Source organism: Phyllobates terribilis, unplaced genomic scaffold (assembly GCF_046119375.1).
Source record: "Phyllobates terribilis strain yellow unplaced genomic scaffold, ASM4611937v1 Scaffold_5__5_contigs__length_657084704, whole genome shotgun sequence".
Taxonomy (NCBI): Eukaryota; Metazoa; Chordata; class Amphibia; order Anura; family Dendrobatidae; genus Phyllobates; species Phyllobates terribilis.
In genome coordinates, this window is record NW_027362765.1 from 519,102,820 (window position 1) to 519,129,699 (window position 26,880).

At 47.4% G+C, this 26,880-nt stretch overlaps 1 protein-coding gene across 1 annotated transcript in view; it reads left to right on the top strand.

The window, feature by feature from the left end:
- LOC141271314 (uncharacterized) overlaps positions 1-24,550 on the top strand; it is a 147,225-nt gene extending 122,675 nt beyond the window's left edge. The window contains exons 17-20 of the mRNA XM_073681427.1: positions 10,037-10,137; positions 20,515-20,668; positions 23,775-23,941; positions 24,271-24,550. Coding sequence (XP_073537528.1) covers positions 10,037-10,137; positions 20,515-20,668; positions 23,775-23,941; positions 24,271-24,535 — 687 coding nt within the window. The 3' untranslated portion in view covers positions 24,536-24,550. The remainder of the gene's footprint in view (positions 1-10,036; positions 10,138-20,514; positions 20,669-23,774; positions 23,942-24,270) is intronic.
- Positions 24,551-26,880: the final 2,330 nt, after the last annotated feature.

Genomic DNA, 26,880 nt, shown 5'->3' on the forward strand with positions numbered 1-26,880 from the left:
TATTGTTACATAATATACCTAAATAAAATTTAAAAAAAAATGTAAAAAATAACTTTGCATGTAGTCTTGTTTAAAATGTATAGTTTTGTGCTTTGGCACTTGTGAAGACCCTTGTATCTTTATTGTAACAGATTAAAAACAAATTTTTTTGCAGTTTGATTCTCATGTTGTGATCTATTTGTCCGCTACATCTCGTTATCCTACAAAATGTATATTAGTAAGAAGTAAAAGATAAATATATACAGTATATCTGAATTCTCAAACTTTGTCTTCTGTGTCGGACACCATGAAGACATGCTAGTAGTGTTGAGCCACCCCCGTAGTGTTCGAGTTCGGTTCGGTTCGTCGAACACCCGTGTGGTCGCCGAACTGTTCGTCGAACTGTTCGTCGAACACCTTCGAACACCGTTAAAACCAATAGCAGGCAAACAAAAACACATAGAAACACATAGAAAACACCTTCAAAGGTGTCCAAAAGCTGACAAACTGCTCAGAAGACATAACTAACACATGGGAAAGTGACAAGTACATATAGTCATGCGAAAATAAAAGAGGTGGAGGAGTAAAAGGAGGGGGAGACACAGATATAGGCATGTCATGCCCTTCTAAAATCCAAAAAGTGAGAAGCCGACACGGCCAGTCCGCTCCTGCCCGTGCCACCTCCGTGTCGCCGGGTTTGTGCCAGAGCCGCGGTGAACCCTGACGGCCAGCCCCCCTCTCCCAATACTGGTGCCTGTCCGCTGGTGGGTCGAGCGAGCCCCCCTGTGGTGGAGGCAGCTCTAAGCTTTTTAATTTAAATTGTCTCTCTAATTTGAATGAATACACTTTAAATCCATTTACAAGGATCTATTGGAGGGCAAGTCTCATGCCAGCAGCCGCGGTAATTCCAGCTCCAGTAGCGTCCACTAAAGCTGCTGCAGTTAAAAAGCTTTTATAAGGATCGAGCTCGGCTGTCCACCGCAAGGCATCCTACTGCCAGTCCCAGCCCCTATGCCTTGGGGTGCCTCCTGATGCTCTTCACTAAGTATCCCATGGTCCCGAAGCATTTCCTTTGAAAAAATTAAGTGTCTAAACTTGCTACTATGCACAAAGTATTTCCTGGGCTAGATGCAGTTAAAAATTTGTAATTAGATACTCTCGTTGGATGCTGAGAAAGCATTCCATAGAGTCTCCTGGCACGCCATATATGATTCTCTTAAAAAGCTTGGGGTAGGGGTCTAGGGGACCCTTTTATAGCCAAAATCACGGCCCTGTATCGCAATACGTCACCTAGGCTGAAGATAAATGGAACTGTAGCACCCTGAGGGCTCGGTTGCTACAGACGTATTGCACCTCACCCAGAGGTGTGATATCTCACTCTCAGGTAAGGATGGAGTGTGGATCAGGACCCGACAACTGCATGCATTACACCACATTGCCGTGGGGCAGGGCGACCAATATGCCCCTGAGATGGGCACGACAGTCCCTGTCCCTGCCTGGAGTGGGGGGAGGGAACACTGAGGAAGGGGAACCCTGTAGTGCAGGAGCAGGGAGGAAGCAGTTCCTGGGTGCATTGAGAAGGGAGTATAAAAGGTGGGCGCCATCTTAGTTCAGTGCAGAGAAGTCTGAGCAGAAGTGGCAGGGAGCAGGGGCTCTGCATGAGCTCTGCTCCGGAGGCGGGCCTAGTAACAGAGGCCCAGGCCTGGAAGAGGGAGAAGGAAGGAAGAGGAGCGGAGAAGGCTCCAGGAACGAGGAATGAAGGGATCCCAGGGGTGCGGACGGGCGAGTCGCCACCGCACGCCCGAATCCACCTGCGTGGAGGGGTCAGGCCAAAGGGGGAGACCGGTCCCCGAACTAGTGGAGGCAGGAAACGACCCTCAGCTAGAAACCGGAGGCTCTGACATTTTATGTGGCGCAGTCCCTCGCTACACCCGCTAGGAAGGCACCACATAGGGTCAGGGAAACTGGCGCCAAGTTTACCAAGAGGAGGCCCGAGGCAGCCGGACAGAAGTGTTGGTAAGAAAGGCCAGACAAAGGACACACAAAGGGGGTCCTGTGAAGTGCTCCAAAGTTATCTGGGAGTTGTCTGAGCCCCTCACCTGGTGAGCACAGTACGACGTGGGCAGCCGTTACCTGCAGACGTGGTCTGGATAATAAGAACTGTGAGTAAAGGCCCTGAACTGCATCACTGACTCCGTGTCGTTACTGCTGCTGCCCTGCACCATCACCCCCATCCTCCGCATACACTGCCCTGAGGCTATACTCCTCCCGTGGGGAGTTATGCTACGCTCTGCTGCACCCACAACACCAGCCTCAGTGGTCTGCCCTGTAGCGGCGGTTCACTCTGACCGCAATCCACGGGTGGCGTAGTCGGACATTTAAACATGAAAACCACATAAATAGTTCCGCCACTGGTTTGACCGCCCTGAGCCACGGAACTGGGTCGCCGCCACGAAGACTACAACCACCAGCATCCACCAAAAAGGGTCCGGCTCCGGGTGTCCCAAGGCCCAGGGGGTGCGTCAGAACATTTTCATCACCTTTCACAATCACCAATGGGACAAGGCAGTGATGTCCTCTGTCCCCTCTCTTATACATCCTAGTGACGGAGCACCTGCTCTCATCAATTCGCCATAACCCCAATATTAGGTGGATTGAGGTGGGAGGCACCGAGTACAAGTGCTCTCTATTTGCTGATGATGTCCTAGTATATATCACTCAATCACATATATCCATCCATGCTGTTATGGCTGAAATAGATCACTTTGTTACATGGTAAAATTTTAAAATCAATGCAGCGAAGTCTGAGGCCCTCGATGTCTCCCTCCCCAAATCCATATAGGATTCCATCCAGTCCAACTTTCCCTTTGCCTGGCCCTCACAGGGTATCAAATACTTAGGAATTCCTATTCATAGAGACCTCTCCCATCTATGTTATCTTAATTTTGGGCCCTTTATTGAACAACTCCATACAGACCACGGTTGGCAAGTTAGAACTGTAAGATTCACTACGTGAACCACTGGTGTTTTGTGGAAAAGCACATGTACACTGCGTTCCAAATTATTATACAAAAAGTGTTTAGGAGTGATAAGGGAAGAATTTGTTTGTTTGTCAGTTAAACTCATTGATGGTGATGTGTGTCAGGACTCTTTATATCACTGTAAGCAATTGCAGACACCTGTGCTAATTAGTTTGGCAGGTGTGTCCAATGAAAGGCAAGACTACTTAAGAAGGCTCTCTCACATTATTAAGCAGCCTACATTTTCTGCCAAAATGGGAAAGAAAAAGGATGTGTCGGCTGCTGAGAAGCAACAAATTGTGGAGTGTTTAGGTCAAGGCATGACTACAATCAACATTGTGCGATGATCAGGATGAAGTGTCTTGGCAATCAAGAGGTATGTAGCTGATTCACAGTACACACGTGTGCGTGCTGATAAGGGCAAATTGAGGACTCTTTCCTACAGGCAATTACGTCAGGTTGAAAGAGCAGCGGCAAAAAAGCCTTGTCATAGCAGCAGACAAGTTTTTGAAGCTGCTTGTGCCTCCAACGTCCCCCGAACAACAAGATGCAGGGTCCTTCAGAGGTTTGCAGCTGTGCATGCGCCATCCTGTCGACCTCCTCTATCCACTTCACACAAGCAGAAACGGCTCCAGTGGGCCAAACATTACATGAAGACTGATTTCAAAACTGTTTTGTTCACGGATGAGTGCCATGCAGCGCTCGATGGTCCAGATGGATGGAGTGGAGGATGGCTGGTTGATGGACACCCCACGCAAACACGGCTACAGCGCCAACAAGGAGGAGGTGGAGTAATGTTTTGGGCTGGAATCATGGGGAGAGAGATTGTCGGCCCCTTTAGAATCCCTGAAGGCGCTAAAGATGAACTCCATAATGTATGTGGATTTTCTCAAACAGCACTTCCTGCCATGGTTCAAGAAGAAGAACCGTGTATTTCACAGCAAGATCATTTTTCTGCATGATAATGCACCATCTCATGCTGCACATAAAACATCTGCATCTCTGGCTGATATGGGCATAAAAGGGGACAAACTTATGGTGTGACCCCCATGCTCCCCTGACCTCTACCCCATTCAGAACCTTTGGAGCATCATTAAAAGGAGTGTCTATGATGGCGGGAGGCAGTTCACATCTAAGCAACAGCTCTGGGAGGGTATTCTGTCCTCATGCAAAACAATTGAAGCAGAAACCATCCAAAACCTGACAAATTCAATGGACGAGAGAGTTCAGAAGCTCCTTTCGAACAAGGGGTCCTATGTGAAAATGTAACATCACCTAGAATAAAGTTTTGAGTTGAAAACTGTTTGATTTCAGTTTCTAACAACCTGCTAATGCTTATAATTTCAAAAATGACCATTTTTTTGGTCTTTATTAAAATGAAAAGGTTGATCGAAAAGTTTGGGGGATCTAAGAGTGTGGCAACCCAGTAGTCATGATTACTTCGAATTCTGACAATATGAGGGTCATGCTGCAGGTAGTGCAGCAAGAAGGCACTTATGTGCCTTGCGCATCTCGGAGCCCCAAAATTATTTTCCGGGCTAGATGCAGCTAAAAATTATTTTTAATTTTAAATCTGGTGAAGCTTTAGTATAGATGGCCTAATAGGATCAGTGCTGCACACTGCTACAAAGCCCAAATTATTTTCCAGTCAAGATACAGATAAACATGATTAGTAATTTGAAAGCTTAAAACGGTTGGTAGGGTGATTTTAACCAATCATCAAGCTTTTACTCTCCCCAGGATGACACAGGGGTAGAAAAGTAGTTTCGGATCCATGATTTGTTCATCTTTATGAACGTGAGTCTGTCTACATTATCAGTGGAGAGCCGCGTGCGCTTATCTGTCAGCACACCACCAGCAGCGCTGAACACACGTTCAGACAGAACGCTGGCTGCGGGGCATGACAAGATCTCCAAGGCGTAAGTGGCTAGCTCCGGCCATTTATCCAGATTGGAAGCCCAAAAAGAGCAAGGGTCCAGTGACAAAGTCGTGGCTTCAATGTTTACTTGGAGATACTCCTGTACCATCGTCTCTAGGCGTTGACTATGTGTCAGACTTCTTGTCTCCTGTGGCCTTGCAAAGGATGGGCTAAAAAAGTGGTGAAATGATTCCGCAAAATTGATGTTACCAGCAGATACTGTGGTTCTGTTACGGTTTGAGTGCTGAACACTTGACGGTCCCACGGTTGGCAAGTTGGAACTGTGAGATTCACTACGTGCACCACTGGTATTTTGTGGAAAAGCACATGTAAGATTCTGCAACAGTCTCTGCTGATACTCCTGCATGCGTGCATCCCTTTCTATGGCAGGAATAATTTCTGCAAATTTACTTTTGTACCGGGGATCTAACAGTGTGGCAACCCAGTAGTCAGGATTATTTCTAATTCTCACAATTCGAGGGTCATGTTGCAGGTAGTGCAGCAAGAAGGCACTCATGTGTGTTGCGCATCCAGGAGCACCAAGTCCCTGTTGTGTTGGTGGCGAGGTAACAATCATGCTTCCTTCCTCTGTCCTCTCCCCCCAACCTCGCACAACAGAAATGTGATCAAGGTCTCCCTCATCTGATGAGTCTTCCATCAGTTCGTCCTCCACTTCTTCCTGGGCTCCTGCACCTTCCTCACTAGTTTGGCTGCTACCATGCGCCCTGGTAAAACCATCTCCCCCAACCTCACATGCCTGCCGCCTTGGTGCTGCCGACCGTCTGGACCTTGCAGATGTTAGCCCTTCCGCATACAACTCCTCCTCCTCTACTTCCTCCACCTCCTCTTGTGCCACCACCTGACTCCGAATTCTGTTTAACATGTGCTCCAGCATGTAAATCACCGGAATAGTCATGCTGATAATGGCATCGTCAGCACTAAACATCTTCGTCGCCATTTCAAAACTGTGCAGAAGGGTGCATAGGTCCCTGATCTGAGACCACTCCTCCAGCGTGATTTGCCCCACCTCTGAATCTCGTTGGCCCAGGCTATACGTCAGAACGTATTGCACCAGGGCTTGTCGGTGCTGCCACAGTCGCTGCAACATGTGCAGAGTTGAATTCCACCGGGTAGGCACATCGCATTTTAGCCGGTGAAGTGGCAGGCCCAACGACTTCTGTATAGATGTAAGTCGCTGAGCTGCGGGATGCGAACGGCGGAAGTGAGCACACAGCGACCGTGCCCTCTGCAGAAGGCCATCTAGTCTGGGATAGTGGGCTAAAAATTGCTGGACAACCAGGTTCAACACGTGAGCCATACAAGGCACGTGTGTGACATTGCCCCGGCGAAGGGCCGCACCCAGGTTTGCAGCATTGTCGCACACGGCCTTCCCTGGTTTCAGGTCCAGTGGAGACAACCATTCATGAAATTGGTTCTCCAGAGCTGACCACAACTCCTCAGCTGTGTGACTCACATTTCCCAGACATTTCAATGTAAAAACCGCCTGATGACGTTGAGCCCTACTTCCAGCATAGTAAGGAGGTGTGCAGGATCCCTTCTGCGCAGTTAGAAAGCTTGTGGCATGACCAGACAGGCTTTGGGTGCAGGTGGAAGACCGAGAGGAGGTTGAGGAGGCAGAAGCAGTGGAGGAACTTTGACATAAAGAGGATTGACGCACAACTCGTGGGGACGGCAAGACTTGGACAGCAGCCCCTTGTCCTGCTGTCACCATAGTTACCCAGTGCCCAGTCAGCGACATGTAACGCCCCTGTCCATGCCTACTCGTCCAAGTGTCTGTGGTGAAATGCACCCTGTCACACACAGAGTTTCTCAAAGAAGCGGTGATGTGTGCGACATGCTGGTGGAGCGCAGGCACACCTTTCTTTGAGAAGTAGTGCCGACTGGGCATCTGGTACTGGGGCACTGCGACGGACATAAGGTCTCGAAAATCCTCTGTGTCCACCAGGCGGAAAGGCAGCATTTCTGTAGCCAAGAGCTTGCAGATGGTGAAATTCAACCTCTTAGCTTTCTCATGGCTAGGAGGAAATGGTCTTTTACTTGTCCACATCTGAGGGACCGAGGGCTGGCTATTGTGCTTAGACGGGGTTGATAAGGGTATCCCCGGCAAACTGCCGGTCTGTGAGGAAGATGCAGGCGGACATGTTAGGTTGCCTTGATCCAAAGGTGGTGCTATCGATGTCGGACAGCGCTCAACACCAGCTGGTGTTACCACCTCCAAAGAAAATGATGACCTGCCAATCACGCTGGCTGTTGCGGGTAAAGAGGTGGCAGGTCTGCGCCCCAAAACAGGTGTGACTGCTGTCCCCCCAGTCACAGAGGATGAAGAGGCCGCGGATGCACAAGATATGGCAGACGGTGATTGGCCCGGCCGGCTAGGCCGCATTGTAGCACACTGAGCTTCCCACTGCAACTTATGCTTCATGTCCATGTGCCAGTTCATGCATGAAGTACTCAAACTATGTATTTTTTGGCCTCTACTTAGCTTTTGCTGACAAATGTTACAGATAACACGAGTTGGGTCATCTTTATCGATCTGAAAAAATGCCCAGGCTATGCAAGGCTTAGCACCCATGCGACCTGAAGAGCCACCACGACTTGTGGTGAGAGGCAGAGTTGTGTTTGAGGATGCAGTTGTTGACGTGCTTCCAGTACTACGTCTCTGTCCAGGAAGGCGCAACCTGACCTCGTCGTCACTAGCATCTTCCTCCACCTCCTCTGCTGACCTCATCTCTTGGCTGACTGTGGGTTGACAGTAAGTGGGATCTCCGACCTCATCATCATCACCCTGTGCGTTATCACACCCGTCGTCCTCAGAGCCAACCTGTTCCTGCCCTGACAAAAAACTAAAGTTGTCGCTCCAATCAGGTATTTGAGTCTTATCATCGTCTTCCTCATTGTCTCCACCAACAGGAGTTACAGTTTGGGAATGAGGGTCTACATTATGGTCAGAACCTTCTGCGTCTGGTCCTGGATCCGACTCCTAAAGATTCTGGGCATCAGTGCAGATCATTTCCTCGTCTGGATTCACAGAAGCGCTGGAGTCGACCTCTGATTCCCAGGCTATAGTATGAGTAAACAGCTCTGCAGACTCAACCATCTGTTCTACCTCATACTCAGACGGGCAGCTGGAGATTTGGGAGCTGTCAGGAAGCAAGTGCGATTTGGGTGACACCTTTGAGGACTGGAGTATTTGTGATGTTGAAGTTGATGTGGAGGAGAGCCCACTTAAAGGAGCACTTGATATCCGTTGAAGCACCTGCTGTTTTTGTGCCTCATCTGGAATTTGTAGCGATTGGCGTGGCCGTAAGAAAGGGATCTTATCACATTGTCCGCTAAAAGAAGTAGACATTTTAGTTTGGCTGGAAGATGGTCTTTCTTCTGCAGATGTTACTGTTGCTTTAACACCTACCCCACGGACACAACCTTTTTTCCCCTTCCCAACACGCCTATTCCCCTTTCCACCAGCAGCAGGCCTTTTTCCACTCATTTTGGTGGTTAACTAATTCACAACTCTGGAGTTGTTTGCACAAAAAAACAATGGATGGTAACCGAGCAGAGCTGAGTGGCCAAACTGTGGTATTAGGCCAAAACTATTGGCTGGGTTAGATGCAGAAAAAAATTATTTTGAATTTGCAACCTGATGGAGGTCAGTATAGATGGACTAATACAAATAGTCCCACACACTGCTAGAAGCCCAAATATTTTTTCAGAGGTACTGTAGATGCAGATAAAAATTATTTTTGATTTGCAACCTGATGGAGGTCAGTATAGATGGACTAATAGACCAAGTCCCACACACTGCTAGAAGCCCAAATATTTTTTCAGAGCTAGATGCAGAAAAAAATTATATTCAGTTTGCAACCTGATGGAGGTCAGTATAGATGGACTAAAAGGATTAGCTTTGCTAGATTCAGCCAAATGCTGTGAAAAAAACTTGCACAGCACTGGCACAGACCTGCCTGGCAAAAACTGATAGGAACTCATGTAACCTAGTCCTGAAAAAGACTCCAATTACAATTAGTCTTTACTCCCACAACCTATCTATTTAAGAGCACAGACCTCCCTGATAAAAGTCGTAGGAAATGCTGTAACCTAGTCCTTAAAAGGACTGCAATCACAACTATTCCCTACTCCCAAGCTATCTGTATATTTGTGCGAAAATTGGCTTGAAATTAACAAGGTATATCGCACACAGCAACAGCGGTGCCGTCTAACACGCAGCTGCAGCAGTGAGAAAATGGTGGCGACGGGGAAAATGGCTTGGTCTTATAGGGCAAGGACATGTGACATACACTGCCAATGACACATGCCCTTGCTTGTGTGAAAAAAAGCACTTCGCTCCGTGTGTGCGCTGCTGATAGGCTGACAGATTGCACCTCCCCACTGCAAATGCGGGAAAGAGAAAAAAAAATGGAGATCTTCATTGTTCCTGCAGAGATCCATCCCCTGCCCCTCCCCCCACCCCGCTGTACACTCAAACTGCGTATTAACATTAATTTTCATCATTACTGAGAAAAAATCCAGTTATGATTTTGGTGCACGAACAGTTATCGAACATAACCTCGAACAGCCGAATTTTTCTCAAATTGTTCGTGTTCGCCGAACGGCTCGAACACCGCCCAAAACAGCTCGAATTTGAGATTGGCGAACAGTTCGAGTAGAACAACGCTCATCTCTACATGCTAGTCTTCAACGAGTGGCAGACGCAAAAAAAATAATTAAGACTATTTGCATGGTTGCTTTACTTTCCAATTTAAATGCAATGGATCTGTTAAGTAAAAGTGGTTGCAGAGGTGACCCTTCCCTTTAACCATAGGCATATCTAGGGGGAGCAAGTGGCGCATTTACCAGGTGGACATGGAGCAAGGCAGTTTTAGTCTTTAAAATGTTGGTAAGAATCCACACACAAAAAAAGAAAATCTCTATAATCCCATGGTAATATGAGCAATGTCAGACAAATGTAAAAGTTTCAGCAGATTATGGAGGGCTTCGGGGTGTTGATTATTAATACCTAATGTGGTGACTTTAACCAGGTGGCTACATTATTATATGTCAGTTTATCTTACGATTACTGTTTTATTTTGTTTGAACACACCAGGGAACATTAAAAATCGGGCACATGGGAAGAGCCGTGTGTTTGGATGGTACAACAACATATCCACACGCTGTAAAATTGATGCCATCAGATGCCAAAAAATGGTATGGTCAATGTTAATACTATTAATCTAATAATAACCTCAAGGTTTTTGTCATAGTACAAACACATTTGGAGTGCAAAATGTTATAAATTACCTAAGAATAACTTATTTACTCCTATGTTTTTTTATATGGACGCAGCATGGTGGTAAAAAAATATATAAGTCTGTTCTACCAAACCCCTTCCATTCCTCTTGTGCCATTGCCTGTGTCAACTGAGGGAACCTTGACGTGCTCTTCCAACGGAAACACCATATGAGTGCTATGACTGACCAGTGACCACAGTCTTCACATGTCTACATGATCAAAACAGAATGCACAATGCCGGGTTACTATATGCTTACTATGATATTGATGACCTATCCTTGCGAATTGGAGTTAAACTGCAGCATCCGGGAGCTGAGATATTCCCCTGTCTACATTGTTTATCCGGACGTGTCAGAGGTGGTAACAGCTGATCACTGGGCGTGCCAGGTAATGGAGCCTCACCGATCTGATATTAACTACCTATGGTTAGGATAGGTCATCAGTATCACAGCAGTGGAAAACCCCTGAAGTGCATTATTGCAAATGTGATTTTTTTCTATCCACCAGATGCCTCTGCTGCTGCAGAAATGAGAGGTGATGAGGCCACAAACTGGAACTAGTGCAAGGCCGTGAGCACCCTTGTTCAGTTCCATGTGTAGGAGAGGAGCTAAAACAGTAACGATTAATCATTTTGTGGCACTGAGGATTTCGGCACTTAATGTGGATATCTGCCATGTGAATGTTGACGAACACAAATGCCTGCCATTAACCATATTTATTCATAAGCAGAAAGGGCATTGTTCATATGTACTGAGTATGTGTTTATCATTGGTGGACACAGACTGAAGAAAGTCCCTTTGCAAGAACACTACAATAGGCCCTTTGTAGTCTAAAAGCTCATCATAGTACACAATTTCACATGCTTTGGAGGGGTGGTAGTTGGCTCCATTACTCCCTTATGTCCGCCCCTGGTGTATATAACTTTATGCTTTTGCATACTGATATTGCACTGCTTATGTATACTGTAATGTCCAGTGGTTTTACTTTTAGAGTTGATTTTTTTGTTCTTTACAAGGGAGAGTTGCTCACAGGGCAATTATACAGAGTAGCCTTAAGACACGCCCCCAGAAAATCCTGTGAGCCATGCCCTCTTGTTAAATCCTTCATGGCCTTTCCGTTTTTACGCTTTCATTTTTTTGCTCCCCTTCCTACCAGAGCCATGACATTTTTATTTTTCTGTTAATATAGCTGTATGAGGGCTTGTTTTCTGCAGGACGAGTTGTACTTTTGAATGACACTATTGATTTTACCATATAGCGTGCTGGAAAACAGGAAAGCAATTACAAGTGCAGTGAAATTGCAAAAAAAAGTGCAATTCCACAATGTTTTTTATTTTTTTTATTTACCGTGTTCACTAAATGCTGAAATTAACCTGGCAGTATGATTCCCCAGGTCAGTACGAGTAAGTAGATACCAATCATGTATAGGTTCTTTTTTATTTAAGTAGTGAAAAAAAATATCCAAAATTTGTAAGAAAAGGAAAATTTGCTTATGTCACCATTTTCCGAGACCCGTAGAAGAAATTACAATCTCCTAAGAACATCGGCCACGGGCCAGCGTTCATAGGAGATTCACAATGACAGGCATGGGTGTCTTCTGCAGACCCCCAACTGTCATGATAACCCATTGGCACCTTGCGATCACGTGTCAGGGGCGCCGATGGGCAGGACTTGAGACGTGCTTCCAAACTGGCATCACTTATGGGGGTTATTTACACTATTTAGGCACATAAGGGACTCTCCAAACGCGACATGACGACATGACCACAGACCATTCCATTAACGTCTGCACTTGAAGCTCAGCAGTGTGCCAAAATAGTAGTTTCCCATGACACATGGAGTATTAGCGTACTCAGGAGAAATTGCACAACAAATTTTAGGGTCCATTTTCTCCTGCTACCCTTGTGAAAATGAAAAATTCGGGGCTAAAGCTACATTTTTTGGGGAAAAATATTAATTTTCATTTTCATGGCTCCACATTATCAAATTCTGTGAAGCACCTGTTGGTTCAAGGTGCTCTCCACACCTCTAGATAAATTCCTTGAGGGGTATACTTTCCAAAATGGGGTCACTTTTAGGGGGTTTGAACTGTTTAGGCACATGAGGGGCTCTGCAATCGCAACATGACGTCCGCTACCTATTCCAGCCAATTTTGCACTCCAAAAGTCAATAGTGCTTCTTCCCTTCCAAACCCTGCCGTGCGCCTAAAAAGTAGTTTTCCACTGCATATGGGGTATCAGAATACTCAGGAGAAATTGAACAACAAATTAGGTGGTCCATTTTCTCCGGTTACCTTTGTGAAAATGAAAAATTTGGGGCTAAAGCAATCTTAATTTTCAATTTTTTCTTCCACATTGCTTTAATTCCTGTGAAGCACCTAAAGGGTTAATAAACTTCTTCAATGTGGCTTTGATCACAGTTTTTAAAATGTTGTCACTTTGGGGCATTTTATAGCACATAGGCTCCTCAAAGGCACTTAATATCTCATGTGGTTCCTAAAAAACTGTTTGCACACTTTGTTGGAAAAATGAGAAATTGCTAATAAACTTTTAAACTTGTAAAAAAAAAATTAGGTTTACAAAATGATGCTGATGTAAAGAAGACATGTTGTAAATGTTATTCATTAACTTTCTGGTATAACTATCTGGATCTGGTTTAAGGACATAAAATGTAAAAGTTTAAAAATTGCAACATTTTCACATTTTTTGTAAATTTTTTTGATATTTTTGCAAATAAATGCAAATCATAGCAACTGAAATTTACCAATAATATGAAATACAGCATGTCATGAAAAAAAAACATTCTTAGAATTACTGGAATATGTTGAAGCGTTCATGAGTTATTAACTCATGAAGTGATACTGGTTAGAAATGAAGAAATTGGCCTGGTCAAGAAGGTGAAAACAGGCTAGGGAGTGAAGGGGTTAAAAGATTCTCTGGAACCATATATCTGATTTTTTTTATTTTTTATGAAGTGTCGTAAACAAAAGCAAAAACTATCCAATTTTGAACTGGAGACAGGTCCTTTTTAATTAGATATTTGGGTGCATGCTGGTATGCTTTTGCCGCAGCTGTAGAGGAGAGGACGGAGATGATAGTAAAGTGTTATGGAATATGTTACTAATAGGTAAAAACTATTGGCCAATATCAGTGAAGAGCGAGATACTCTCAGTGGGAATCAAGTAGCTGGTTCTATGTATATGTCTAGGTTTTGTGTGTCATTTTCAGTCAAGTACCCCCAACAGGTCATATTTTAACCCCTTAGTGACCAGCCCACTTTGATCATTTATGGCTGGACAACTATTGTTGGTTGTTAGACAACTATTGTTGGTTCTTTATTTTTTCATGGAATCAAGAAAAATCAAGAAAAATAACTTTCTTTTTTTAAATACACGGCCATAAGATTCTTTGTTTTTATGTTTCAAAATTAGTTACCGTATTTTTCGGACTATAAGATGCACTTTTTACCTCCAAAATTTTGGAGGAAAATGGGGGGTGCGTCTTATAGTCCGAATGTTGGGGGGTGTGTATATATATGTGGGGTGTGGGGGGAGTGGTAGTGACGCGCCCCCTGGGCCATGTTCAAGGGACACCCGGAGCCGGATCTGGATAGGGGTAGTAGTCCTTGTGGCGGTGACCCGGTCCGTGCCCAGGGTGGTCAAACTAAGTGTGTGGCAGTCTTTTGTAGATGTTGTTTAAGTGTCGACTACGCCACCCGTTGATTGCGGCCAGGAGGCCGCCGCTGCAGAGCAGACCGCTGAGGCCGGTGGTAGGATTGTGCAGCAAGGATGGTATAACCCCCAACGGGAGGGGTATGGCCTCAGGGCAGCAGATGTGGAAGATGGTGGTTGTGATGGTGCAGCAAGGAAGCTCAGAGACATGCGATGCAGTTTCAGGGTTTTTACTCACTGGTGTTGTTCCGGTCACTCCGGCCTTGAGTGACCACCCGAGCCGTGCTGCGTCCACGAGGTGTGGGACTCGGCCAACTCCCAGGCAGTCCAGAGCGTGGTCCTGAGCTCCCCTCTCTTCCTTCCTACTGGCCGTTCCCACCAGGGATCCACCTTTGTCCGGCTCCCTCGGGCCTCTTGGTGGTAAAACCTTCTCTGGCTTTCCTGACCCTACTCGTGGTGTGCCTTCCTGGTGGATGTGGTGAGGGTCGCGCCAAAACTTGACCACGACCTCCGGTTCCTGGCTGAGGATCATTAGCCTCCACCAGTTTGGGTTCCGGTACCCTTTTCTGCCAACCCTTCACCCTTTTGGTTTACTTCTGGGATCTCAGGGTTCCCTCTTGTCTTGCGTCTCTGGGCCTCTCTTCCTCCTCCTCTCCACTGCAGGCCTGGCCCTGGAGCTGGGCCCAGCCGGAGCCACAGCTCCCCGTCAGCCCTCCTGGCTGAACTCTCCCTCTGACTCTCTCAGCTCTGCTTTCCCTGTCTCTAGATGGTGCCCACCATATATGCTCCCTCTATGTGTGAGCCCAGGTGACTAGCACCCAATGGGCTCCTACCTCTATGCCCAGAGTCCCTCCCCTATCTGCCCCTACACTACTGGGATGTTCCTCCCCCCCTCCCACTCCAGCCAGGGACAGACGCTGTCGTACCTGCACATCTATCTAGTGGGAGTACCGTTGTTCTGTCCCCCGGAAATGGGATGAGTGTAGTGCATGCAGCTAGCTGAGCTCAGTCCCACACTCCATCCTTACCCGGGAGTGGAATACCACACCTCTGGATCGAGGTGCAATACCCCTGTAGCAGCCGAGTCCTCGGGGTGCTACATTCCCCCCTGGTAAATCACAGCACGTCCTCGGGCTGTAAAAGAATAAAACATACCAAAACATACAAACTTTTTTTAAAACATACTAACATATAAAACATTATAAAACATTATCAGAATATAATATGACAGGTAACTTATATATTATTCTAGCAATATAAACTTTTTCATATAAAACGTTCTTGTTCCTCCGGTCACGGTGCAACTTATGACCGGGTAAAGTGCAACAGTCACTAGAAGAAAATCAGTTCTTCCTATAAAACCGGTAGGGGGCGCTTTAGGAAGCGCAACTATTTACAGGGTATGGCCGCTCTCAGTCCTCGGCCAGTGGGGAAAAGGAATGGCTGCTCACAGTCCTCAGCCTGTGGGGAAGAGGGATGGCTGCTCACAGTCCTCAGCCTGTTCAGGGATAGGGACACACAGCAAACAGTTCACACTAGTCCCAACGGGGACCACACTCTGATTTGCATCATATAAAGTACCCCTACGGGTAACTATCTACAGTTTCAGTCTATGCTACTTCCCTTCAGCAGCGGTGTCCTCTCCTTATCTCCTCTTGAGGGTAATCTTCAAACCCGTCCGGGTCCTTTTGTTCCTCCTCATACCGCAGTTCTTCCTCCGTCAGCCGGTGCACATGAAGGGCGTACGGTCCTTTGGCACACTGATGCCGGGTGAAGGTGACCTCGTCACCCAGGTAAAGGTCACGTCCGCGGTGTCCCTCCGGCAGGTGAGATTCGACATCCCTGCGGGTGACAAAGACGTCGCCGGGGGTTTTGTGATCCCTGATAAAGCCCCAGCCGTGCTCCAGTTGGAACTTGATTACAGTCCCGGTGGCGCGGGGACCGTGGGCTGCACGGGGGTTTCTCCGGGTCCGGCTTTTCTGCTCCGCGCTCTGGACCTGCAGCCGCTCCTCGCGGATCCGCCTCTCTCGCCGTTCTTTGTTGAAGACCTCCAGTTGTTGTCGGCAGCACTCCGCACGCTGGGCTGCGGCCGCCCGGGTCTCTTGGGTGAACCCCATGAGGTTTTCACCGGTGGGGTCCCATGCGAACTGCGCCTCCTCCAACGGGAGTGGGGTGATCTTGGCGGGTGCCGGAGCCGGGATCAGGGGCTCACACAGGGGCCATTCCTTCCGGAATCGGGGATTGAGGTATTCCGGTGGCCACTCAAAGGGCTGCCCATCCGGGCAAGTATGTTGCACAAGTAGGTCTTCACCTAGGGGCAGCACTGTGGAGGTCGAGGGCGCGGTGGTGGTAGCGGCGCCCGGATTCACCAGGCCTTGCGACCAGGCCGGTGGCACTTTAAAGGTGAAGGGCACTGTGGAGACGGCGGCGCCCGGGGGCACTCGGCCTTGCGACCAGGCCGGTGGCGTTTCCTGCTTGGCCGCGCTCAGAGTTAAGGCGCGTGACGTCACAGGGGGCGTGGCCGCGGCTCCTGCCGCTTGAGGCCTAGTTCGGAGCGGTGGCGGTGCAGCAACGGGCACGGTCGGTGGGATTTCGGGCTCTACGACGGGGAGCTGGGGCAGGCTTACGGCTACTAGGCTTGGGGTAGTAACGTCCCCTTTACCTGCTTCCATCTCTTCAGCTCCTTCCACGGCGTCGTCTCCGGCCCTCGTCCCTCCTGCACCATCCTCAGAGGCAGACAGACTCCTCGTCCCGGGTGACGTCTTTTGCTGGCGGGTTCCAGCCTGCAGGGCCATTTCTCTGCTCCACTCTGTCAGCACTTCTTGCTGCACTCGGGCCATCTTCCGAGCCAAGCCCTCCAGCGCGGTCTGTGCATGCTCCCGATCTTTGGGGAGCTGTGCCAGGATCTCCACCAGGCCTTCTGGGGTGGCGGCCTGCAACAGGCTCCTGACCAGAGGGTCGTTGCTGCCTGACTCTCCCTCCATCTCCGGGTGCGATCTTTCCAGACTCCTCCAGGCTGCACCCATCCTCTCTCTTTTGTTCTTGATCCGCCCATACTGAGGGTGGTCCCGGGGCCACTTGGTGATTGTCAGTTCCAGGGGCAGACCCCTCGCTCTGATGGACATCTCTATCATTGCAGTCTCTGCTGGTGGGGGCGGACTCCGCTTTTGGCGCTCTTCTGGGACCAGGCCCACGATGGGAGGTGGTCTCTTGCCACCCTCTGGCACGCCCATAATGGCGTCCGCTCTGCCAGGGCGGGAAATCGTCTCAGATGGCGGGAATCGTCTCCTAATGGTGGGAAACTCCGTGGATGGTGGGAAAAGGCTGCAGATGGCGGGCAAACGGCGGGAAACGACCCGAGATGGCGTCCGATGGCGGGGACCCTCCGGAACCGGCGGGAGACTTCTTCTTACGGTAAATATGAACTTTTCTTCAGGCACGCAGTACCCGGTGGTTGCGGGCACGAGATCCTGCCGACTACGCCAAAGTTGACGCGCCCCCTGGGCCATGTTCAAGGGACACCCGGAGCCGGATCTGGATAGGGGTAGTAGTCCTTGTGGCGGTGACCCGGTCCGTGCCCAGGGTGGTCAAACTAAGTGTGTGGCAGTCTTTTGTAGATGTTGTTTTAGTGTCGACTACGCCACCCGTTGATTGCGGCCAGGAGGCCGCCGCTGCAGAGCAGACCGCTGAGGCCGGTGGTAGGATTGTGCAGCAAGGATGGTATAACCCCCAACGGGAGGGGTATGGCCTCAGGGCAGCAGATGTGGAAGATGGTGGTTGTGATGGTGCAGCAAGGAAGCTCAGAGACATGCGATGCAGTTTCAGGGTTTTTACTCACTGGTGTTGTTCCGGTCACTCCGGCCTTGAGTGACCACCCGAGCCGTGCTGCGTCCACCAGGTGTGGGACTCGGCCAACTCCCAGGCAGTCCAGAGCGTGGTCCTGAGCTCCCCTCTCTTCTTTCCTACTGGCCGTTCCCACCAGGGATCCACCTTTGTCCGGCTCCCTCGGGCCTCTTGGTGGTAAAACCTTCTCTGGCTTTCCTGACCCTACTCGTGGTGTGCCTTCCTGGTGGATGTGGTGAGGGTCGCGCCAAAACTTGACCACGACCTCCGGTTCCTGGCTGAGGATCATTAGCCTCCACCAGTTTGGGTTCCGGTACCCTTTTCTGCCAACCCTTCACCCTTTTGGTTTACTTCTGGGATCTCAGGGTTCCCTCTTGTCTTGCGTCTCTGGGCCTCTCTTCCTCCTCCTCTCCACTGCAGGTCTGGCCCTGGAGCTGGGCCCATCCGGAGCCACAGCTCCCCGTCAGCCCTCCTGGCTGAACTCTCCCTCTGACTCTCTCAGCTCTGCTTTCCCTGTCTCTAGATGGTGCCCACCATATATACTCCCTCTATGTGTGAGCCCAGGTGACTAGCACCCAATGGGCTCCTACCTCTATGCCCAGAGTCCCTCCCCTATCTGCCCCTACACTACTGGGATGTTCCTCCCCCCCTCCCACTCCAGCCAGGGACAGACGCTGTCGTACCTGCACATCTATCTAGTGGGAGTACCGTTGTTCTGTCCCCCGGAAATGGGATGAGTGTAGTGCATGCAGCTAGCTGAGCTCAGTCCCACACTCCATCCTTACCCGGGAGTGGAATACCACACCTCTGGATCGAGGTGCAATACCCCTGTAGCAGCCGAGTCCTCGGGGTGCTACAGTAGCGGTGGAGGAGCGGGGCACAGGAGGCAGCAGCCGCCCGCTGCAGCCTACACTGTCCCCGCTGCTAATGAAAATGGGGCGTGTGGAGCACTGAATATTCATGCTCCTTAATAGCAGCACACAGTGTAGCCGCAGCGTGGCTCCTGCTGCCGGAATCGCCTGTGCCCGTTGTTAAAGGGCATGAATATTCAAAGTCTCTCCACGCCCATGGGCGTGGGGAGGGGCTGAATATTCATGCCCTTTAATAAGCAGGCACACGCGACAGCCCGGCAGGAGCAGCACCACGGCTACGCTGTGTGTCGGCTATGAAGGAGCATGAAGTCACTGCTCCCCGCGCACACAGTCCCGACGTGGGGAGCAGTGACTTCCGGCAGCTGATCTCTCCTTGTGAGCCGCGCACGGCAGTGACACCATGCGCGACTCACATGGAGAGATCAGTGCGGGCAGACAGGACGCAGCGCTGGAGGAGGGAAGAAAGGTGAGTAGGAGTGTTTATTTTTTTTTTATGTGCAGCATGATGGGGATTAGGGGGACCATGCATATCAGGATAGGGATGAAGGGTGCCATGCATACTAGGACAGGGATGAGGGGTGCCATGCATACCAGGACAGGGATAAGGGGTGCCATGCATATCAGGATAGGGATGAGGGGTGCCATGCATACCAGGATGGGGATTGCTGTGCCATGCATACCAGGATTGGGGATGTGGGGTGCCATGCATACCAGGATAGGGATTAGGGGTGCCATGCATACCAGGATGGGGATTGCTGTGTCATGCATACCAGGATAGGGATTAGGGTGCCATGCATACCAGGATAGGGATTAGGGGTGCCATGCATACCAGGATAGGGATTAGGGGTGCCATGCATACCAGGATAGGGATGAGGGGAGCCATGCATACCAGGATAGGGATTAGGGGTGCCATGCATACCAGGATAGGGCTGAGGGGTGCCATGTATACCAGGACAGGGATGAGGGGTGCCATGCATACCAGGACTGGGATGAGGGGTGCAATGCATACCAGGACTGGGATGAGGGGTGCCATGCATACGAGGATAGGGATGAGGGGTTCCATGCATACCAGGATGGAGGGGTTCCATGCATACCAGGATGGAGGGATGCCAGGCATACCAGGATGGGGATGGGGACCATGTATAAAAGGAAGGGGGGGGCATATATACCAGGATGGGGGATATTGTCAGAATTGGGGGACATTACCCCTATACCAGTGTCAGCAGAAGACCCCCTCCCCCTTAAAAGTGCATCATGAACACATTTTTTGCTTACATTTTTTTTTTTTCCTTCTCTAAAACCTAGGCGCGTCTTATGGTCCGGTGCGTCTTATAGTCTGAAAAATACGGTATAATTTTTAATGACACCATATTCGATAAAACAGCAGTTCTGTTATACATTATTTTTTGTTCTTTCAGCATTTAGTGCTATGAATAAAAAAAAATGCTTTATGTTAGGTTGATATGATTAAAACAATGTCAAATTTACTTTTTAGATATGTTTTTTCTACTTGTGCACAATGAAAACACATGTAAAAAAAATCATAAGAAAAAAACTAACTAAATTTTGTTTTTTTGCTATATTACAAGACTGAAGAGTCTTGTAAAAAAAAGGTCTTCAGTGAAGACCTTTTTTTTTTCAAAGGACCACTTGAACATTTTTTTAATGGTCGTAGGGGTCTTTAACATGCAGTCCTGTAATAATACTTTCATCGCTTTTATAACACACTTTAATACTTGTGTACATTCCGATCTATTATACCGACCTGTCAAAGATTCTATAGGATATGCCACCATTCTGATTTATTGGTTGTACTTTAAGATGCCAAAACACTGACATTTCACTGCTATACCATTTATATCTATCTAAAATGATAATGGTTAACTCAGTGATGTGTTTTTCATTACAGGTCAGCGCCAGAAGTGAGAAATAAGGGCATGTATTCTAAAGCTTCTGACGTCTTCAATTTGGCTGCTGTATTTTGGGAAGCAATAAGCCTCCATATAAATACACTTTATCAAAATCAACTCATCGAACCATTTCAGAATTGCAAGATGCATTTGGTAATAAAGACATTCATTTCACGTTGGTGTTATAGTATCTCGCTAAAAGCTGGTATAAGATGGCTTAATGTTCCAGCGTTTTAGCCTCTAGTTTATATCCCAGAAGCTTCATTCAGACATCCATTTTTCACATACATGTTTTATCTGTGGTTTTTCATGAATGTTCCTATTAGAGTCTATGCTGCTATTCATATGCTGGTATTTCTTTGCAGACCGTGTTTTTGTGTAAAAATCACAGGAACAACTCCTTTTTTTTCCATTATCCAGTTTCATTCATGACATTATATACACTGCTCAAAGAATAAAGGGAACACTTAAACAACAGAATATAACTCCAAGTGAATCAAACTTCTGTGAAATCAAACTGTCCACTTAGGAAGCAACACTGATTGACAATCAATTTCACATGCTGTTGTGCAAATGGAATAGACATTAGATGGAAATTATTGGCAATTATCAAGACACCCTCACTAAAGGACTGGTTCTGCAGGTGAGGACCACAGACCACATCTCAGTACCAATGCTTTCTGGCTTATGTTTTGGTCACTTTTGAATGTTGGTTGTGCTTTCACACTCGTGGTAGCATGAGACAGACTTTACAACCCACAGAGGTTGCTCAGGTAGTGCAGCTCATCCAGGATGGCACATTAATGCGAGCTGTGGCAAGAAGGTTTGCTGTGTCTGTCAGCATAGTGTCCAGAGGCTGGAGGCACCACCAGGAGACAGGCCAGTACACCAGGAGATGTGGAGGGGGCCGTAGGAGGGCAACAACCCAGCAGCAGGACCGCTACCTCCGCCTTTGTGCAAGGAGGAACAGGAGGAGCACTGCCAGAGCCCTGCAAAATGACCTCCAGCAGGCCACAAATGTGCATGTGTCTGCACAAACGGTTAGAAACCGACTCCATGAGAGTGGTATGAGGGCCCGACGTCCACAGATGGGGGTTGTGCTCACAGCCCAACACCATGCAGGACGCTTGGCATTTGCCACAGAACACCAGGATTGGCAAAGTCGCCACTGGCACCCTTTGCTCTTCACAGATGAAAGCAGGTTCACACTGAGCACATGTGACAGATGTGACAGAGTCTGGAGACGCCGTGGATAGCGGTCTGCTGCCTGCAACATCCTTAAGCATGACCAGTTTGGCAGTGGGTCAGTAATGGTGTGGGGTGGCATTTCTTTGGAGGGCCGCACAGCCCTCCATGTGCTCGCCAGAGGTAGCCTGACTGCCATTAGGTACCGAGATGAAATCCTCAGACCCCTTGTGAGACCATATGCTGGTGCGGTTGGCCCTGGGTTCCTCCTAATGCAGGACAATGCTAGACCTCATGTGGCTGGAGTGAGCCAGCAGTTCCTGTAAGATGAAGGCATTGAAGCTATGGACTGGCCCGCCCGTTCCCCAGAGCTGAATCTGATTGAGCACATCTGGGACATCATGTCTCGCTCCATCCACCATCGTCACGTTGCACCACAGACTGTCCAGGAGTTGGCGGATGCTTTAGTTCAGGTCTGGGAGGAGATCCCACAGGAGACCATCCGCAACCTCATCAGGAGCATGCCCAGGCGTTGTAGGGAGGTCATACTGGCACGTGGAGGCCACACACAATACTGAGCCGCATTTTGACTTGTTTTAAGGACATTGCATCAAAGTTGGATCAGCCTGTAGTGTGTTTTTCCACTTTAATTTTGGGAGTGACTCCAAATCCAGGCCTCCATTGATTAATAAATTTGATTTCCATTGATGATTTTTGTGTGATTTTGTTGTCAGCACATTCAACTTTGTACAGAACAAAGTATTCAATGAGAATATTTCTTTCATTCAGATCTAGGATGTGTTATTTGAGTGTTCCCTTTATTTTTTGAGCAGTATATATATATATATATATATATATATATATATATATATATATATATATTAGTAGGGGAGAGGAACTTACATTAGTGACACCATTCCAGAGGTAAAATTAAAAAAATGCTGGAGTGGTGCTTTAACTCTTGCTACTGGCTTACACAATGATAGGAACTTAGATCTGCCTTTAGTACCACACATTGCACTAATGTTCTAACTGCAGCATTCTCTACACTCCTTGCCCTCCCCTGATATACCAGCTACATATCAAGATCCTAATAGCTGGTGATTTGCCCTTCCTTCGAAGTTACCATCCCCTTTTTCCTGCGTCCTTCCCTAGCGAGTCAAAAGAACAGTTAATCCTGCTGCTAGCAATGCATTCTGCCCTTCTGGCTGCACTGTAGCCAGCCCATCCCATGGATTCACGGGATATAAAGGAAGACAACACATACAGTACACACTTGCCAACTGCACCAAATTTTCCTATACTGTGCCAAATTTTCAGATATAGTCCTCGGAAATTTCACCCTGGGCCGAAAAAAGGTGAGGTTTATGAAAACCCCACATAAAAAGTGGAAGTAGGGTCAGGGCATTCCTTTGCGATTGGGAGAAGGGCTTAAACATCCCTTTTACCCCCAAAATAATATTTGTAAGTATGGATGTATAGGACAGATGGCCTGAAGATTACATTATACGTTGCTGTCTTCCCCCTTCTACAGGAGAATATTGCTACATTGGATTTCTATGTTGGCACAAAACAGAGCTACAGAAACCGTGTGCTGCCTAGATGCTTTTTGCACATGGCCATGCCTCATGAGGCCTAAAAAGGACATTTCACTGATGAATTAAATAGAGACTGCTATATAGGCTTTAAAGAAGACATTAAAAAGGTTGTCTGGGCAGAACATATTGATGACCTATTTATAAAATAATCATTAATATGAGATTGGTGGGGACCCGACACCCAGTACCCCCATGAACAACTGAAAACAGCTCATGTCACTGCCAGATGTAAACAGATTGAACACAGCTGCTCGGCGCAGCTCCATTCAATGAGTAGCTGCGGCTGCCAGTTACCGCACTACAGTTCCGGCTACTGCACAACAGTTTTCTGCTGATTGGTGGGGTTGCCGGATGTCATACTCGCACCGATCTAATCTACGGATAGGTCACCAATATTTTCTGCTTAGATTACCTCTTTCATTTAGGTTGAACCATACTAGATAGTAAACTAGTGTGTCTATTGTGCCATTTTCCAGGAAAAATATTGCCAATCTGTAAAAAATCAAGGCCAAATTGAAGACCCAGTTCATAAACTATTGATAGGTGTACAGACATGCTGGAATCCTAATCCTACAAAGAGGCCTACATTGGACAAAATAATTGATGTCATCAATGAAATAATGACACACAATACTCAGCACTGGTAAGATCACTTTTCTAAGATTTGGTATCCTCCTTATCTATTAATGGGGGTCTCAGTGTATCCACCTTTGTGTATTAATAACTTCTAAGCCTTTGTCCCCCAAAGCACACTGATTAGGTAGCGCATTATTTTCCTACAAGTATTAGACTTCATAGCAATATTTCCTTAATTTTCTAGCATGTGAAAACAATCTGATTTGGTGCTTTGAGTAGGGCTATCTGTAGAATGATATTGACTTATTATATCACATAGCCTGGAAAACAGACAATACGAAAAGTTAAATTATACCATTTCAAAGTAATCCAAGTGCATATTATTTTACTTATTAGCTCAACAACTGGATCCATAACTGATGTTCCTGTGCCAAATAATTCCGAAGAGGTGGAAGAACTCTATGAAGATAGAGAGCAGGAAGATTTCTATGAAAAAGTCATTAACTCTCCTTGGGATAGTGTGGTTAATGAAATTACCAGAAATTTTGGACTTCCAGAAAGCAGAAAACTTTTTTTTAAGTTCAAAGAAGAAGATAATTATGAGGATGTTGGTATTTCAAGGAGGAGGAAAACACGGTCTAAACGTGGATTTATTTTATAATTTATTTAATAGACTTTGTAAAGATCAGGTGCTTTCTTATGAGTAAAGTTATAGTTTTGGATTTGGAACTGACTAATGACTTTGCCTACAATATTACTTTTCTCCGTTACATGTATTTGAATTTTAATAAAAATGTATATATTTTTGTAATTACTGTCATAGCTGAATTATTAATTTACCACTTTACCTCCAATCACAAATTTTCATAGCCTATAATGAAAAAGGCAAAGGACATACGGTATATGAAAAAGTTTTCAAGTGAAAGGGTGGTAGTTCTCAATTAGTATCTTTTTAAGCCATGTATGTATGAAAATATCTACATACACTGTGTAGTCATCAGAACAATTAGTAGCACAAACAATTTACCACTGGTGATTCTCCATAAGATAATTCGATAAATCTGCGTTCCAATGTTTAATTTCACACTCAAATTTATTGTCATTTACAACACATTTTGAGCTTTGACAATTAAGTCTTCACTAGGTATAATGATAAAAAAGGCACAAAACATCTATAAACCCATTTGCAAGTGGGCAGGGCTATATTAAATATATTGATATATTAGACTTTATAAAATGCTGCCACTAACCATAAACCAATCAGAAAAATAGAGGTGTATAAATGGCTAAGAAACTTACAGATAAAATCAAAACCTCGGGAATGTCTAATATATACTTACCTTGTAATGTCTTCACATCCTGTTCCATCCAGATGTGTCCGGATCCCAGAATTCCAAGCGGCGGAAGTTCGACAACCCCCATACTGTGACACCGAGGTGATGGGTGTCTCAATATGGAAATCGCTGGTGGTACCAGCCTCATGCGCAGTACCACCAGTGGAACACCATCGCACCACACACATACACATTGTATACGCCGTACGCATCACACACACACTGTATACACCGTACGCACCACACACACACACATATTGTATACGCCGTACGCACCACACACACACTGTATACACCGTACGCACCACACACACACACATATTGTAAACGCCGTACGCACCACACACACACACTGTATACACCGTACGCACCACACACACACACACACTGTATACACCGTACGCACCACACACACTGTATACACCGTACGCACCACACACACACACTGTATACACCGTACGCACCACACACACACTGTATACACCGTACGCACCACACACACTGTATACACCGTACGCACCACACACACACACTGTATACACCGTACGCACCACACACACACACACTGTATACACCGTACGCACCACACACACACACACACTGTATACACCGTGCGCACCACACACACACACACACTGTATACACCATACTCACCACACACACACACTGTATACACCGTACGCACCACACACACACACTGTATACACCGTACGCACCACACACACACACTGTATACACCGTACGCACCACACACACACACACTGTATACACCGTACGCACCACACACACACACTGTATACACCGTACTCACCACACGCACTGTATACACCGTCGCACCACACACACACACATTGTATACGCCGTACGCACCACACACACTGTATACACCGTACGCACGACACACGCACACTGTATACGCCGTACGCACCACACACACACACATATTGTATACGCCGTACGCACCACACACACACACTGTATACACCGCACGCACCACACACACACACACTGTATACACCGTACGCACCACACACACTGTATACACCGTACGCACCACACACACACACTGTATACACCGTACGCACCACACACACACTGTATACACCGTACGCACCACACACACTGTATACACCGTACGCACCACACACACACACTGTATACACCGTACGCACCACACACACACACACTGTATACACCGTACGCACCACACACACACACTGTATACACCGTGCGCACCACACACACACACACACTGTATACACCATACTCACCACACACACACACTGTATACACCGTACGCACCACACACACTGTATACACCGTACGCACCACACACACACACACACTGTATACACCGTACGCACCACACACACACACTGTATACACCGTACTCACCACACGCACTGTATACACCGTCGCACCACACACACACACATTGTATACGCCGTACGCACCACACACACTGTATACACCGTACGCACGACACACGCACACTGTATACGCCGTACACACCACACACACACACACTGTATGCGCCGTACACACCACACACACACACACACTGTATACACCGTATGCACCACACACACACACACTGTATACGCCGTACGCACCACACACACGCACTGTATACACCGTACGCACCACACACACACTGTATATGATGCGCCCC